The 18,246-nt window shown below is 41.7% G+C and overlaps 2 protein-coding genes and 1 pseudogene across 2 annotated transcripts in view; 1 reads left to right on the top strand and 2 right to left on the bottom strand.

Annotated features, from left to right (window-relative positions):
• Positions 1–18,246, top strand: part of Rarb (retinoic acid receptor beta) — a 664,387-nt gene that overhangs the window by 184,519 nt on the left and 461,622 nt on the right. The gene's annotated exons all lie outside the window — the stretch shown is intronic.
• Positions 4,948–5,652, bottom strand: LOC110309645 (40S ribosomal protein SA-like; the record flags this gene model as incomplete). Its single annotated transcript, XM_021182376.1, has 1 exon — positions 4,948–5,652. A coding segment is annotated over one exon (705 nt), but the record flags the coding sequence as incomplete, so codon positions are not given.
• LOC110309644 lies at positions 11,468–12,247 on the bottom strand (annotated as a pseudogene).

Genomic DNA, 18,246 nt, shown 5'->3' with positions numbered 1-18,246 from the left:
TGAAGTTACAGCAAAAAGGATTATTTGTGAAAGTACATTTCATCCTCCATAGTGTTTGACTATGCCTTTATGTTTTCCAACTTACTGAGGTATAATTAACAAATGAAATTATATAAATTAAGGTGTTCACCATGGTTTGGTATGCTTTCTGACATTTATTATTCACACTTACTGTAAGCATTTCTATCTTCAGAATTACTTTGCCAAATCATCTTATTTCTGGCAAATTGAGTTACAGGTACATCTATTTCCTCACATAATTTTCTCTGTGTCTGTCTTTCTGTCTATATGTCTGTCTGCCTCCCTCGAGAGTGCTGTCTCTCACACTCTCTCTTTCTCTCTCTGCATTTGTGTGTGTCATCTGTGTCTCTCTCTCTGTGTTTGTGTGTGTGTGTGTGTACATATCTGTCTGTGTGTCTGCCTGTGACTGTCTCTCTGTGTGTGTCTGTCTCTCTCACTCTGTGCATTTGTGTGTGTGACTGTCTTCTGTCTCTGTATGTCTCTCTTTCTGTGTATATGTGTATGTCTGTCTGCTTGTGTGTATGTCTGTGTGTGTGTGTGTGTGTGTGTCTGTTTGTGTGTTTATGTAAACATGTAAGATGTAAGCACCAAGTGAATTTTGAGTATAGAGCAGTCAGGTATGATCCAGAGTTTGTGGATCTGCATGGCCCTAGCCTCCCATATTCTGGACCAACATACATCCCTATCCTGTCACCTCAGACTCTGACAACTGCCATTACCCTCCCACTCTTGTAATTTTCCCACTTCTCCTGTCAAAGCTCTGAACAAGAAGTGCTTCCTGTCCCTTGTGAAGAACCAGGGAAAATGTTCAAACTCTGGGAGTGAATTTGTGGGCCAGGTTCAGTGATGAGGAGGCTCGAAGCCCTTTAGGGGAGGGACTCTCAGGGGAATGTAAGTTTCAATACTGCTTTTAAAACTGACCACTTTGTGTTTTTATTGTTAAAATAACCTTAATTCACCAAAACCAGGTTTTGATAAACACTCATTCTAAGATTATTGGAATCCATTTCTTTTTTTTTTTTAATGTTAAATTCACAAGCTGTACTTCTATGACATAATTATTTAGCAGACACATAAAATGTGTATCTGGTCATTCTTAACTGGCCCATTTATACACGAGCCACATAAAATTTGCATTCTTATACCAGTGACTCATTTATTAGTAGTCATAAATACACCGGGCTGCCAGCCAAATGCACTTCAGTGTCTTGTAACCTGAGAATGGTCAGCAGGGATGCGAAATGGAGTTTGTATATGCTTTAAATAACAATTTTTAAACACTCTCTTTCTAAGGGGGTTGGAAGTGAGTCAATTTTTTTAAACAAAGGAAAGAGGAAATTTTTGAGTGATGTATTAATAGATTCAGAAAGAATGTCTTTCTTTAAAAGTTTATTCTTGCTGTTGAGTTTAGGGGGAGAGAAAGGAAAGTGGGCGTCAGGATTGTTCTTTTTCATTATTTTAAAAAGAAACTACTTATAATAACACCATGAATATTTCTAATGGGTTTTCCATCCAAAAGAACTGTGTTTCCCTGAGAGCAGCAGAGGTTTGCCCATGGGTCAGAAAGGCAAAGGGGAATCTCAAGCATTGGGCAGAAGGTTAGACCGAGGTAATAAACAGTTTTGTGAATGTTGAAGAGAATTAATAACACCTTATTTTGTGGCTTATTGAGGAGATGTGTGATCGACACTGTTTAGAACTCCTCAGTGGCTCTAACAGAAGCCACATGTGAGGGAGGACACAGGGCACAGCCCTCCTTACTAGGGAACTGATGCTTTGCAGGCCTTAATGTGTTTCCTCTTAAACTCAGGAGTTCTAGTCTAATGAGTTGCTTTAAAGTAAATGAGAAAGGGTTCAACAAAAGACCAAGATAACAAAAAACAAACAAATAAGAACTAACTCTAGAGAATACTTTTAAACAACAAAAGCCTTTCAACTCTTAAGAGACTCTTCTTTGTTTTTTGAACAATTTTTGGATAAAAGCCTCACATCCACAATATTATCTTTAAAGATGATGGATAGTTGTGAAATTAGATGTATGTGTGATTCTTAAATGAATTTCTTACTCCTTGATTCAGAAAAATGTGGGAAGTTGTTGTCCTTAGGTCAGCTTTTGTAACTGTCAAGCAAGACATAATTGGCCCAACACCGTCCTTTGTAGATCTATGCCTAGTGTTCTATCTACTGGACCTAGGCACTAACACTTTGTGTTGTTAAATAATAGAAGGGATGAAGAAAGATAACTTCTGTATGCTATAGGGATCCAAAATAATTGTGAGATTTTGTTGTAGGAATTAGAGCCTGAATTTGAGAGTTTCACATACTCAGGGAGTATGGCCACCACATGTGTAACTTACAATTAATGTTTGCATTCTATGTACAGATTTAACTGAGTCTCTCTTGTTTATGTAGTGTGCAAAATAATAAGTATACAACTTTTATATAAATAAACTTTGATTAAAATAAACATGGCTAAGAACATCTTCATGGAGGCAGTAGGATATGGAACTTGAGGAGGGAAATGGCTATATAAGGCCAGTCTTGCATCCTCTGGCCATGCCTTTCCTAATATTAGCCCCTTCTCTCCTGTACACACCTTTGAGCTAAATATAAGCCATGTGAACTTTAGGGTTATAATTTGAAGGGCAATCCCAAGACCATAATCCTCCAAGCATCTGAGCTCTTGGAGAAATGGATTATAATCCATGGCCCCTCAAAGACAATGTGCGGAGATCTGAAAAGCTTTCACGAGGTTCAAGAGAAGGCAGACATATCAGGTCTATGGTCAGTAGATACTTAGTCCAAAAGCCCAGGTGGTAGGGCTGGGGTATCTCCCAGATAAATTCATAAATTCTCCTAGCTCATCAGATTCCAGCCAATTGACCAGTAGGCAAGGTTATGGGGGAAGGCTTTTGAATTAATGATTGAGGTAGGAGGGCTGAGCTGATTGTGGGAGGTGCCAGGCCAGTGCTAGGAAGGTAATTCTGAGTTGTATAAGAACTCAGGCTGCATATGGGTCCTGAACAATTAGATCAGGTGCTGTCCCAAAAGATGTTGCCTGTTTGAAGGATATGTTCTTCTGGCTTGGCTGCCTTGTCTGATGTCAGTGGGAGAGGATGCACCTAGCCCTAGAGAGACTTAATGTACCAGGGTGGGGAAATACACAGGGGTAGGGGGTTCCACTATCTCAGAGGAGAGGGGATAGGGAAAGGATTGTGGGAGGGGGTGACTGGCAGGAAGATCAGTGAGCAAGATGTAAAGCGAATAAATGAAAAAATGTTAAAAAAATAAATAACATACTCTAAATAAATATAACAGTCCCCATTAATAAAATCATGATACAATTATCTCAATTAAAAATAAAAGAACTCCAGCTGAGCAAGCCATGGAAGCAACACTCCTCGATGTCTGCCTCCAGCTCCCAGCCTGAGTTCCTATCCTGACTTCTCTCAGTGATGAACTGTGACTGGAGAGTTGTAAGATGAAACAAGTCCTTTCTTACCAACTGTAATTTTTCATGACCATAGAAAAGTTACTAAGGCACAAAGCATTCTTCAGGACAAGTAAAATGGGGTTCTAGCCGTATGTCTGTTTTGTCAACATTTTAAACTTTGCTAATAGATTTTCAGAGATCCAACCACTACAGATGCAGAGAAAGAGATCTCGCTCCTCTTCTCTCTCTGTCTCTGTCTCTGTCTCTGTCTCTCTGTCTCTCTCTGTCTCTCTCTCTGTCTCTGTCTCTATCTGTCTGTCTGTCTGTCTGTCTGTCTGTCTGTCTNTCTNTCTCTCTCTCTCTCTCTCTCTCTCTCTCTCNCNCNCNCACACACACACACACACACACACACACACACAGAGTATTCAATTGAATCTATACATTGCAATTCTTGATTACTTTTAACTGAAGAGATGTGAACTCAGATGCTGTGTTTGGCTCTGGAACTCTTACTTCCTAGCACTCAGCAGGGAGAACTTGCCTCATTAACTTACCCTGTGCCCAGAGACTTACACTTTTCCTTCAGACTTACTTGTGTTTCATTATCAGACCACCGTGTCCCGACAAATCCCAGTATCTCCTGTGGCAAATGACTCTGTTTTTCTAAATTCACCATTTGCTGGTACTTCTGGAGGCACTGCAGCCATGAGCTTTACAGATTACTTACTGAAAGGAGCTTGGGAGTTATTGCTATCCATCGGTAATTAGGTAGTTCCAAGGAAAATAATAAAACTCTTTTGTGCCTGGGAGATCAGAATGGTGCACAGTGGCTCATACTAGTCAGATGAGTAATTATGTAATTACACAAGAAGGGAAAGAAAGTCCTTCAGATTGTTTTTCCTAAGAGGCACTTTTGGAAGAGTTCCAGCCCATCAGGTACTTATGTAATTAGGTCAGGGCACAATCCATAAGGAAAGGCTGGAGGAAATCATTTTAAAAATGTTTATGTAAAAGACCCCAGTGGAAGGAGAGGGAGTTTTTAAAGGATTCTTGCAGATTCCATACACAGCATTGGGAGGCACCAGTCATACCAGTACACAAATCATGCAGACTATACACGGTGTCAGAGACCATGGTACATACCAGTACTCCACATACTGGGTTGGAAGCCTTAGTGCATGCTATTGAACTGAGATCATTCACATGTGGGTCCACAAGGGGCAGGACACTATTTAGGGGTAATCACCATGATATATTTGGTTCATAGTAATTAGTGCCTCCCAGGCACTCAATATGGTGGATATTGGCTTTTCCCTGCTATTGTAGATGAGTATCAAAGAGTTTGAACTCAAGTACCCAATATTCCAGTAGCAGCAGCTCTCCTAACTGCACCATACTGCTCACTAGCACTTACAGTTTGAAATTCAAATGATGTCATGCTTATATAGGCCAATATGTCAGGTTTTTAAATTTTTATCCAAACAGTGGCCATCTCAGGTCCTCTCTGGATTCGCTGTGTGGTTGTTATAAATTGCTATACCTTGAACAATGCTGGGTAACCAATGCAAATCACCTTTGATAGATATACCAGGCATTTGAAAGGACTGTGCACTCCAGTCTTCCATGAGGAACTGCTGGATGGGCACAGAGAGAACCTGCACACCCTCAGACCAGTCGGCCACATCAGGCTGAGCAGCAGTGAACTCAGGAGCTGGTGCGGTCCATTCACCCTGGAATTCCTCCTTGGTCACAGCCTTCTCAGCAGCAGCCTGCTCCTCCTTCTCAATCTCCTCTGGGTCTCTGTAAAAGTAAAGATCAGGCATGACCTCCCATGGGTGCTCCCGGGAGATAGTACCTCGCATGCGGAGTACTTCCCTGGCCAGCATCCACCACATCAGACCCACTGAGTGAGCTCCCTTGTTGTTGCATGGAATGGCAATGTCCACATAGCACAGGGGAGAATCTCTGTTACACAGAGCAATGGTGGGCAGGTTGATATAAGAGGCCTCTATGAGTGGCTGATGGTCAGCCCTGGGATCAGTCACCACTAGAAACTGTGGCTCTCTGAAGGCTGCTTGGATCTGGTTAGTGAAGGTCCCAGATGTGAAGCTGCCAGTGATTGGAGTAGCTTCTGTGGCAGCAGTAAACTTCAGCACAGCTCGCTGGCCATTGTTCCTGGAGGAGATGATGCTGATGTTTCATTATAAAGATTTGCTTGTTATAGTTCTTAAGAAATGTTTATAATTGTGTTGGCATTTCCAGTACAGTCATATGGAATTGTAAATTTTGTGATAATAGTCAACTAAGTTTCTCTAGTCAAAGACAATAACTTAGATTTCTTTACTCTTTATCTGACTGTTCTGCTTCATCTATCCATGCTTTTAAAGTTTTAAAGGATTAGGAAAATGTATTTCAGTTCAATTCCTCCTAAAAGGTGGAGCAAAATACCAATGAATGAAGTTAAAGAGACAAAGTTCGGAGCAGAGACTAAAGGAATGACCATCCAGAGACTGCCTCACCTGGGGATCCATCCCATAAAAAACCACCCAAACCAGACACTATGGAAGATGCCCCCAGGAGCTTGCTGTCAGGATCATGATATAGCTGCCTCTTGAGAGGCTCTGCCAGTGCCTGACAAATAGAGAAGTGGGTGCTCACAGCCATCTATTGGATGGAACACAGGCTCCCCAATGAAGGAGCTAGAGAAAGTACCCAAAGAGCTGAAGGGGTTTGCAGCCCCATAGGAGGAACAACAATATGAACTAACTCCCTGGGACTAAATCACCAATCAAAGAAAGCACATGGTGGGACTATGGCTCCAGCTACATATGTAGCAGAGGTAGGAGAGGCCCTTGGTTCTGTGAAGGTTCTATGTCCCAGTATAAGGGAATGCCAGGGCCAGGAAGCAGGCGTGGGTGGGTTGGTGAGCAGGGGGAAGGGGAGGGAATAGAGGATTTTCAGAGGGGAAACTAGGAAGGGGGATAACATTTGAAATGTAAATAAAGAAAATATCTAATAAAAAAAAAAAGAAAGAAAGAAGATAAGGCTGGTTTAAAACTTTTGTTCATTGAAGATATAACTTTCCCCAGTACAGAATGGATGAGCCATTCCTTTCAAAATGTGAAGTCTTGAAGGTCAGGCAAGAAGTGAATGGTGGAGCCCTTTAGTGGTACCATGGCAGAACTGAAGTAGAAGAGAGTAGCAGAGAGTTAGCAGGTACAGGAGAACTAGATAAAAGTCCTAGGAGGCATAATAAAATCTAGGAACACCCTAGAATTTATGGAACATCATTTGAAATTGTCAAAAAGTTTGCCAAATTTGATCAAGGTTTCTAAGAAATTCAGTGTTGAATCCAACAGAGTGTATTCACATTGGGCTGACCAGTTATATAAGCTGGAACACCACTTTAGCAGCCTTTTTCCAGCTGAGGTCTTTTTCTGGAGAGATGCTAGAAGTCTGTCAATGAGGCCATGAGTTTATTATGTCCATATGAGCACTCTTCATGTGACACTCTTTAGATGGCATGTTGGAATAATGGTGGAAGAATGGAGCCTTAGAAAGTCCTTCCCACTGTCTCTCATGGTCATGCTGTGGACTTGGGTCAGGAAGGCGCTCGTTTACACAGTTGGGTGTACCTGCTTCTGAGTACTCAAGACACAGACTATTTGGTCATCTTGAAATGATTTGTATCTTACACCAAGATAACTCTCAGTGAGGAAACCCATGGCTAGTTATTCAAGTTAAACCTTACTTACTGGGTAGAGATACAGGGCAATGCCAGAGTGCTTGCCTAGCTTGCACGAAGTCATAATTTCAGTTCTTATTGCCAGGAAGCAAAACAAAACAACAACAAAACACTAAAACTATCTTAAAAATATTTTGAAAAGTTAAAATTATGTCTATAACACTAAAAGGAAATGATTTGTTTTAGAGAAATGTATTGCTTCTATGTGAGTCACGTTGTATCACTGTGACCATGTATATGGCAAATAACTTGAAGGAAGAGACTTGTTCAGGCTCAAGATTAACAGGATTCAGTCCATAGTCTGTTAGCATAAGATCTTGTGGGAGAAAGAATCATGGTGGCAGGGGCCTATGTGAGAAGAACCTGTTCACCTCATGATGGACAGAAAACTGAGCAATAAGCGACTAGGTCTGGGTATAGTTCTCAAGGCCTGCACATATTGATCTACATCTACCAGGAAAGCCCCACCTCCTAAAGGATCTACTGTGTCCCAAGGATCCCCACAAACTGGTAACCAACCAGTCAAGCATGAGCAGCAGTCATGTTTCACATTCTGATCTAAGTTGGGCACCATTCTAGAACACAAGCACAGAAACTCCATGCTGTGCCCCACCCCAGCAAGGCACCAATGTCAGCTTTCAGGGATGTCTGAGTCCCCTTCCTAACATTTCTAAGTGATGTGCTTATTCAGTTCAGCTTGTCATTTTGGATATTATTTGCTGATTTGGAGCTATAAGTGATAGAGTTTAGCCCTTCACCATCACATTTCTGTGTCCATTTTCTTCCCTTTATTTGCAATTCTCAATTGATTTTTCATATTTATATATATGATAACTCATATGTGAAGGGATCATGTACTAGGATATTTCTTTCTTGGGTACATTAACTTGGTTCTCAGAAACCATTTCTACATACATAGCTTCTTTGATTCCTTAAGTGACTACCTGTAGAAGATGGGAAAACTAGAGTATTTGTAATAAAAACAAGCCTTTGGCTTAGTGAATGCTTGATTGTCAACAGAGCTTTGTTTTGTCCCTTATGAAGTTTAATGTTTTAATTCTCTCCAGTTTAAATTTTCTCTTACACTTCCCAGCTATTAAAACAACTTTGTTGGAATCTTTCACTTACTGCTGTCTCTTCCTAGCAATCTATCCTTGTAGATTTATACCTTTTATTGGCTTAGGTAGAGATAAATGTGTATTCCTAGACATGTTGTGTTTAACAAAGTTGAGTAGGACTTTCTGTGTGGGGCCATGGGAAAGGAAGGAGTTGGGTTCTAAGAAAGAATGATTGCTTATCCAGAGGAAAAGCAGGCATTGAGATAAGACAGTGCTTACACTACTTGCCAAGGCTCTTAATAAACAAATAAAGTACAGAGGAGGAATGGGAGGCTGTAACTGCTATGGTAAGTATTCTATTTGTGATTGTGGGAGAAAGGAGATATTTCTGGCAATAAAGTAAGACTTGACCTGTTAGCCTTGAGTACCAGGACACTTGTTACAACTTTCAAAGAACTGTCTGAAAACATTTTGTATCTAAAAGCTATGAGTTTAGCTTCTTTGAGTCCTAAGTGCTTACCTGTAGGAGGTGGGAAAGCTAGAGTATTTGTAATAAAAACAAACCTTTAGCTTAGTGAATGCTTGATTGCCAATAGAGCTTTGTTTTGTCCCTTATTGCCTAACAAAATGCCATATCATACCCCATAAATATGTGCAGCTCTTGACTATTAAAAGTGGTGCTGTGAACTGAGCCTGGGGCTCTGGCTCTAATATTGAGTGCTATATCCAATCCTGTAAAAAAATTAAGTAGGAACTTCAGGAAGCAGTAATACCAATTTGTTGTTATATACATATATGTATCAAATTGTCACCATCTACCCCACAGATTTGTGTGATCACATAATGCTGCATGTTTACCTCAGTCAACATTGTTAAATATGCTATATTTATGAGAATAGGGACCAGAACAATTCTGGGCTATTGTAATGATTGCTGGGCCATCAGTCATATTTCTTCACTATGGATGGTCAATGTTTTGCTTAGAAGTTAGACTCACAAGCAGATTAAATTGCTAGCGTAATGTGTGTGTGTGTGTGTGTGAGCACATACATACAACAGGAGATGAGTTAGACTTCCTAAGCTTTGTTCATCTGTTCTCAAGGAGCATGCAGACATCATTCAACTGCATCGATCTATGGGACCATTTTTATGCTAAACCTGTTGTCTTGGAATAAGTGAGTACTTGAGCTGGTCTCTTACAGGATAAGAAACATTTTTGCAGTGTGAATGTGATTTGCCCTCTTCTGTACAGCTATTACCAGGTACTTGAGGTGAAGAATCTGTGGGACCCACTGTACACAGAGAGTCATCACAAACTTGATTGTGGGATATTAGGGCAGAATTACCATTTAGGATGTAAAATGGACTACTACAGGCACACAAGTATAGAACAGGATGGAAGTTCAGGGAGAGTGAGAAAGTGGATTCTGATATCATGAAAATAAAAGGAAGAAGGGAACCCTAGAGTGACTGTGAGCATGGAAGGATGGAGAATATGAGATAACACACAGGGAAACCATGGGGCACTTACAAGAGGAACAGGACACTGTGGGTATCACTGGTTCATATATGCATGCCTGCATTGATGGTGATCCATTGGGAGCTAGTGGGAAGAAAAAGCACTCATCTGTAGACATGAGCAGGGTAAGTTAACTATAGGCTAGAAGTAGAAAGCAGACAGGGGAATATTGGCAGTGTAGGTCTAGACTAAAGAAAGAATAACAGGGCTGGAAGAGAGTCTGCAATGGAAAAAGAACTTTGGCCAGTAGCCAATTACTCACAAGTGGTTCAGTTCACTTGGCACTACACCACCAAGAGTGATTTCGAACTTTATCAACAGAAGATGATTAAGTGATTTATACTCAGTCTTATGACTCCTGTCATGGGTCCTAAGTAGTAGTTGTTTCTTGTCCTGTTCTCATTGGGCCCTAATAGCAACCCTTAAATCATTATCAAGCCTTTATAGTGAAGAGAGTCATACAGTTAAAGATGACATTGAGATAAAAATAGCTCCTACTCTGAAGGGTGGTGAGAATTCAGTGAATTTAGTATTTTGGGTCATTTAGGAAGTCTCTGGGACCTGACAAGTTTAGTGAAATTTCTGCAACTCATTAGGGGTTTTGGGGTTGCTTTACTTTTTGTTTTTATATTCTCCTTTAAATCATCAAATTTGGCATTTTAAAAGATGCTCAGAAAGTGTTCACCAAAGTGAGAACCACTAACATCTGTCCTGTGGAGCAGCTAGGTACACATCCAGAAGCTAGTGAGTGGAGAGTTGCTAAGATTTAAGAGTAGATCTTATCATATAGGGCCCTGTGTGCTTTTTCCTTCAAATCTATTCATTCCACAGATTTGACTAGCTGCTCTCTCTCCTTTCCTACACTGAATATACCTGCTTCTCATACCACAGACCTCCTCTCAGAGTCCTGGCTTACTGGAGATACTTAGGAATCAAGGCCAATAATGGTTCCTTGCATCTGACTACATGCTCACTGAAGAGAAAAGAACAAACTTCCTTCCACACCATTTCACTGACCAATCTTATCAAACACTTATCTTAAAGTAGGCAGGATATGTGAAATTGTACATTTCTAGATAAGTAAGGGAACACAAAATATGTGTGCATTAAAAAAGAAAATCCAAACAGAAGCAATCTATGCTCTTGACCACAATAGTAAACTATCTCCCAAATTCTTTTTTTTTCTTTTAGGCCCAGGTGTTTATTTTCCTTACATGTAGGATAATTCACAAACACAATACAAGGGCTTTGGCACTGTGAGGGAGGGGCATATCCCAGGCGTCTCAGAGTAAGAGGATCTCCGTCTTCTTGTATACTGAAATTCAGACCCAAAGGCTCTGAATTTCTGCATCAGATATTCAGTAGGGCTTGGGAGTAAAGCTAGAGCCAAGGCTACCTAAGTAACAAACCAAAGTGACACGAAGCCCAATTCCTGTGCTCCAACCATGAGTTTCCATCTCAAACCAATGGAAGGCTATTTCACTTGATTCTACCCATTGTAAGTGGTAAAGGGATTGGCCTGCTCCCAACCACTATGGGGAGGTATAAATGTCTCAGGAAGGTACAGTGTGGATTAGGCCACAAGATTGGGCAGATGATGTCATCAGAAGCATGTGGCTGGTGGGAGCAGTTACTAAACTTCTGGGCAACCTAGTCCATGCTATGCAGGCAGGTAGGGGGATGGGCAGTGCTCATTTTTTTTTGGCATTGATAATGTCTACACATTCAGGCTTGAGAGATGCACCACCCACTAGGAAATCATCCGTGTCAGGCTGGCTTGCTAGCTCTTTGCAGGTTGCTCCAGTCACACAGCCTCCATAAATGATCCGGGTGCACTGAGCCACCCCATCAAATACATTGGATTTCAGCCATCCCTGGAGCTTCTCATGTACTTCCTGCACCTGTTGGGAAGTTGCAGTCTTGCCAGTCCCAATGGCCCATACAGGTACACAGGCCAGGTCCACCTTGCTCCGGTCCTTCACATTATCTGTGATGACCTTTGTTTGCTCGAAAACAACCTCCTCAGTGATGCCAACTTCCCTTTCATCTAGCTTCTCCCCGATGCAGGTGATCATTCCCAGTCCCTCTGTTAGGGCATGGTTCACTTTCTACCCAATCAACTCATCTGATTCCCCAAAGACATGTCTTCCTTCAGAGTGCCCCAGTATGACCCAGGTGACTCCTATGTCTTTGATCATGTCAGGGCTGATTTCCCCAGTGAAGGTCCCATTGGTCACTTTGTAGCAGTTCGGTGCAGCCATGGCAATTTTGGGATCCAGCTTCTGCCTGGTGAAGTTGATGTAAGCAGTTGGTGGTGCACAAACCACCTTGGTGCCTGCTGGCCCTTTGGCTTTGTTTAGGGTGCAGATGAGTTCTCTCAGACACTTCTTCCTTCCATTCGTCTTCCAGTTGCCCCCAACAAAGAACTTCCTGGAAGGCGCCATTGTACTAAGCTCAAGTCTCAGAGGGTCAGTACAAAACCCTATATCCCAAATTCTATGATGAGTTGTTTGAACCTCAGATTTTAGATACAGCAGAGAAAATGTGCTAGCTTTTGCAAACAAGAAGATACAGTAGTATGGAAGCTTAGATCTCCAATAGATAACAGCCACACACAGAAGGAGAGATAAACCAGTTATGTTGTAAATATAAGTATTTCTTTTACAACCTGGCCCCTGTGAGGAGAGCAGGTAAAATGACTGAGATGTGATATATTGTCATAGTTAGAGTTCTTTGCTGTGAAGAAACACAATGAACATAGCAACTTTTATAAAGAAAAATATTTAATTTGTGCTGGTTTACAGTTTCAAAGGTTTAGTCTATCATTGTCATGGCAAGAAGCATGACAGCATGCAGACAGACATGGTGCTGGAGACAGAGCTGAGAGTTCTACATCTCCATCCACAGGCAGCAGAAGGAGACTGCCTGCCATACTAGGCCTAGATTAAGCTTATTCAACCTCAAAACCCTCTGCTACTGTGACACACTTCTCCCATCAAAGCCACACCTCCTAATAGTGCCACTCCCTATGGGCCAAGCATTCAAAGACAGGAGTCTATGGCATAGCAAAAAGAAGCATGATTTAGAAGAACTAAGATGAATTAGAAACAAACATCAGAAAATTCATAAAGAACATACAGCTTGGGAATCTAACAGACAAGACAGACTGAGCAGGAACAGAGATCTCAGCCATTCTCAAGGTTGCTGAATTCAACCTTCATTAGCATGCTTATTGGCTGTAGTTTGGGGCTTTTCCATAAAATGAGTATGAAGACATACATGGACTGTAACTAACATACCTCATGCCCAAAGGCAAAAAGAACCAGGTAAGCAGAGAGACTTTATAGGCTTAAGGAAGCTGAAACACATGTAGATCTAGGAAGCCTAGCTTACTGGTCTCATGAGAAAATAACTTAGGATATTCTTGATAGTGTGGTACTTTGGATCCTCAATGTCCCCCCAGATCTACATCTTCAAGGCTTTGTTTCCATAATGTGGTGCTCTTGAGAGAATGTCAATTCTTGAGAAAGTGAAGCCTGATCACTGAGGACACAACATTGAAGGGATTGTACAGATACAACTGTTTCTTCTCGCTATCTCTACACTTGGCCAGAAGACAGGCAGCTTTGATTCAACATATCTTCCTGCCACGCTATGCTATCTTAGGGCCAAAAATCAGGAGCCATTAGACATGGGCTTAAGCTTCCAAAACTGTGAGCCAAATAAGTGGTTTACATGTTTGTGTTGTTGTAACAGGAAGCTTACTGGCTTCAGAGTCACAGTTCATGTTAGCATTGGAGGACTGCTTCTTTCCAAGAGCCTTCAATATTCATATTATTCTCCCCATAGCCTCCCTCCCCGTATCTTCCCTTCCCTCCCCTTGCCCCTCTCCTTCCCTCCCTTTCTCCCCTCCTCTTTTCTTTTACACACACACACACACACACACACACACAGAGGCACTGGTTCCTTGATACTTTACTGCTTATAGGAAAAGAGGCCCCATCAAAACTCTTTCATCCCTTTTGAATCTATAATCAATTATGAGTGTAAACTTGAACACTTCACTCACACTGAGACTTTATTCTTTGTTCTTGTTTCTACTTTGTATCAAACTCAATTACTTATCACAAGATAGTAAGCTTTCTGGGGTAAGGACCTGGGTTTGTTTTGCTTGTGTTTACCTCCTATTTAATCCACAGTAGTTTATTTTGTTTAATGTGAATCACTGTAAATGGTTTAAATTGAATTGAATCAAATCAAATGGAATCCTTGGCAGATATCCTTAAACTCCAACCACAGAGCAGTGTATGGACATTCTAGCTGGTAGCTTGCTTAAAGAAAATCAGAAGACTGTGGTCTATAGAGAGAAATAGTTACACCACTGTTAAGATGACTTGCAAGCATATAAGAGAAAATGTGACCTTTACCACCACCACCTTGGTGTTCATGTTGGTAAACTGCTATTGGATTAGTAGGTTGTGAGTCACTACGTCCAATGACAGAAAAAAAAAATGTTTAACGCTTCAATAGAGAGCCAAGGAAAGTGAGCCAAGGCTTGAGTTTGTGGGTCAGTAACTGGCCCAAGGATATGGCCCTAACACAATGGCCCATGAAGCACTTTTCACACATCTCACAATACTTTCTTCAGATTCTAAAGGTTAGAAAAACAAACAAAACAAACCAATAAGGTGTCAGGGACTTTCACAATTCTACTTACAAATGTCTCCTAAGAACCTTTCAAGTCTGGTAGGGGTTTGGGGTTTTCACAGAGACATTATTCTAGTGTTCTGGCTGAACTCTATTGCTATACTAAATGAACAAACAGAGATTTGTCAGGGAGTGAAATGGTTATTCAAAGAACTGTACTCTATATGGCTGAAGTGTGGCCTTTTAGACACAATCCTAATTCCCTAACCCATAATTCACTGTATTGATGCACAGAGACCTGTGAAGGAAGAGAGCTGTGAGTGTGTTAGTGTGTGGTGTATGAATGGCTTCTGGGGAAATTGGTTGTCTCCTCCTGGAGAAAGTCATCTGCATGCAGCCATAAAAACAGTGTGAGGCAAAGCATAAGAAGACCACAGAGAATCCCAGGATGCTTCTGCCAGGGATGTCTGTACGGGCCCAGTGAAGATGATGATTCATGCCGAGGCGTCCCATCCTATTCTGCCTGTGGATGGAGGTAGAAGGCTGCTTCAGGCAAAAGACACAATGTGAGCAAAGGCAGGGATACTCCACTTTTCTGGGGAAAAAGAAGTCTAAGGAATCTGAGAAGCCAGGACACTGCAGGTGCTGAAGGGGACAAAGCCACAAGGGAGGAAGTGTATACAGAAAACTCTGACTGCAGAGTAATTTTGCCCAAGGCCAGTCTGTCCTGCTTAGAAATCTGCAAAGAAAACCCACATGATTTATGTGCTATGACCAGCAAATGTCGAAAGCCAAGAGGAGCTAAGAGTTATTGAGCTAGTTCAAAGCAATCTCGATTATTGAAAATGAGTGAAATTGAATTCCACTTCCTACGGAGTCATTTATTGAGAGACAGAAGCAATTAATATTGAAAATAAAATAATTGTGAACTTCTGAACTAAATTACCATGCATGCATAATGTAGTGTCACGTCAGTCTTTGAATGCTTCCCACATTAAGATCTGTAAGGCTGGTCTCTAAACCACAGCCTCCTCCAACTTTAGCATTTCTTTCTTCTCCCTTTTCCAGAAAGAGGGTCCCAAGAGTAGCAAAAGTATTGTTCAGGATTTAGAATATGTATCCAGGTTTGGGTTTGGGAATTTGATGTGTAGAGTTATGCTATCCACTGATAAATTTATAAAAGAAAGAAAGAAAATAAGAAGCTAATGAGGCATCCCTAGGATCACTGACAGGAAGAAATCGTTTTATTGCTCTTTATTTAGCACTGCCATGATGAGTATTTGGTAAATGAGTCGCCTATTGACAGGTACCATTGTACACCTGGTAATTGTTCTGAAAGTCTCGAGAATTCAGCTTGTAATGCAAAGACAGCTCCCAACTCATTATGGTTCAAACAACTGATTTTTTTGCCTTTGAGATGGGGTAAAGACAGCATATACATGGTAGAAAACACACTTATGAATTTGTTCTGTTCCAGGCTAGTGATAGTCTCTCGAAATGTTTCATAGCATCCAGTCACATCAGTTGTGGATGGGCCTGGTGCTGTTTGTATTTTGATGCTAATTCTGCTCTCCTGGGAGGGGTTGCAGACAAGGGATGAGTCCCATGTATTCAGTTGACTTCTTGTGAGCCAACCCCTAATGAATAAAGGAACCAATCACTGTTCAAGAAAGAGGGATTTCTGGGTTGGATGGAGGAAGAGAGAAAGCAGGAGAGAGGTCCTTTTGCATGAGGATAGACATGAAGACAAGATGTAGCTACAAGTGTCTCCTGGTTTCAATGGTGGAGCTGTCAGGATTTGCCACTGGAGGATTTAGATTTAATAAGGCTCACAAGATTAGGATTTTAGTTTCTGTGCCCAACAATTGAGTTTTTGAGTTTTGTCATTTCTGAACTAAGTTCGTGTTGTTTTCCTTCATGCAGCGGCTTGTCCAGGTTCAAGAGAGAAAGATACAGCGGCAAAGCATATGATTACCTGAGGTGCACCATAAAGGCCATGGGGGATTTGAAGCACAGGATTGGCATGGTAATGACCCATCAGTGGGAACTTAGCAGAGTCATTTGGAGAGCTCCAGGCCAGAGAATCTTCATAAGATAAGAACAGGCCAGCCACCAGGCATTGGTGGCACATGCCTTTAATCCCAGCACTTGGGAGGCAGAGGCAGGTGAATTTCTGAGTTCGAGACCAACCTGGTCTACAGAGTGAGTTCCAGGACAGCCAGGGCTACACAGAGAAACCCTGTCTTGAAAAAAACCAAACCAAAACAAAACAAAAAAAAACAAAAACAACAAAAAAACCAGGCCGGCCAGACCACTGTGGCTGAGGATAGCAGGGCACAAACACAGGAAAGGGCCAGTTTGTGGGCCAGTTCACTGTTTCTTTGGTTTTTCTTTTTTAATTAGATATTTTTTCATTTACATTTCAAATGCTATCCCCTTTCCTAGTTTCATCTCTGAAAATCCCCTATACCCTCCCTCTATCCCTGCTCCCCAACCCACCCACTCCTGCTTCCTGGCCCTGGCATTCCTCTATACNGGGGCATAGAACCTTCACAAGACCAAGGGCCTCTCCTCCCATTGATGGCCAACTAGGCCATTTTCTGCTACATATGCAGCTAAAGACACGAGCTCTGGGGGTACTGGTTAGCTCATATTGTTGTTCCTCCTATAGGGCTGCAGATCCCTTCAGCTCCTTAGGTACTTTCTCTAGCTCCTTCACTGGGGACCCTGTAGTTCGTTTTTAATAATTACTTCAACACACAGGTCCCAGAAGGCCTGAGTCACAGTGCTATATCAAATGACTCTGCCCAGATGTCAGGTGAATATGAGTGTCTGCAAATGTTTAAGGTTGGCTTTGGCAAAAGCATGATACTCAGTGGGGTAGCTTTTATATGTTCCCTGTTGTTTTACATAGTACCACATATGAGGATACTTTATGAAGAAAAGATATTTGTTGTTCAGAGTTACAGAAATTGGAAGACTAAGACTATGGTGCTGGCAACTGGTACAAGCATGATGGGATGGTGAGGTAGATATATAGATGTATGACAGAGGAGAGAGTGAAAGGAGGTGGGGGGGAAAGGGAAGGGGTGAGAGGCAGGGAGCGAGCGAGAGAGAAAGAGATGGGGAGAGAGGAAGAGAAAAGAAAAGAGGAGGGACAGAAGGGGAGAAAGAGAGGGGGAAGGATAGAGATACAAAAAGCCCAAAGAGCTTACTCCACAATGACATGCACCCACTCTACTTAAAATGCAGTCGCCTCTACATGCCAAGAGCATCACATTGGCAAGGACCTGTCAGTGTGGGTTTGCAGGATGTGTGCACACCAGAGCAAGTGTATCAGATGCATTTTCCATTGCCAATGAGTTTGTAGGGCTGGTCTCATCTCAGTTTAGGAAAATTTATGCATAAAAAGGCTATAACCATACAAATCCCAGAGGAGCCCTTTAAGTTTGCAAGGACACTACAATTTCCTGAAAATTTTATTTCCTGACACACATATTGCTTTTGGAAGCAAGTTGTCTTGTATAGGTTTCCATAGGAGTACAATATGATGAGGCTTAGGGAAAGAATGATAGGTAACATTGAAGAGGGGTGAGGCTTAAAGGGGGTGAACAATATGGAGAGTAACTGTGTCCTCTTGCTGAGGAAATCTGGACTCTGCCCACAGTTCATTCTAGAATTACTAGAGCCAGAGATGTGTTTTTTTTTTTCCTTTTCCATCTTTTTTTTTTAATTAGGTATTTTCCTCAATTACATTTCCAATGCTATCCAAAAAGTCCCCAATACACTCCCCCCCCCAGTCCCTCACCCACCCACCCCCACC

This window comes from Mus caroli, chromosome 14 (genome assembly GCF_900094665.2).
Source record: "Mus caroli chromosome 14, CAROLI_EIJ_v1.1, whole genome shotgun sequence".
Lineage (NCBI taxonomy): Eukaryota > Metazoa > Chordata > Mammalia > Rodentia > Muridae > Mus > Mus caroli.
The sequence above is the reverse complement of the archived record's forward strand: the minus strand, read 5'-3'. Positions and strand labels throughout refer to the sequence as shown.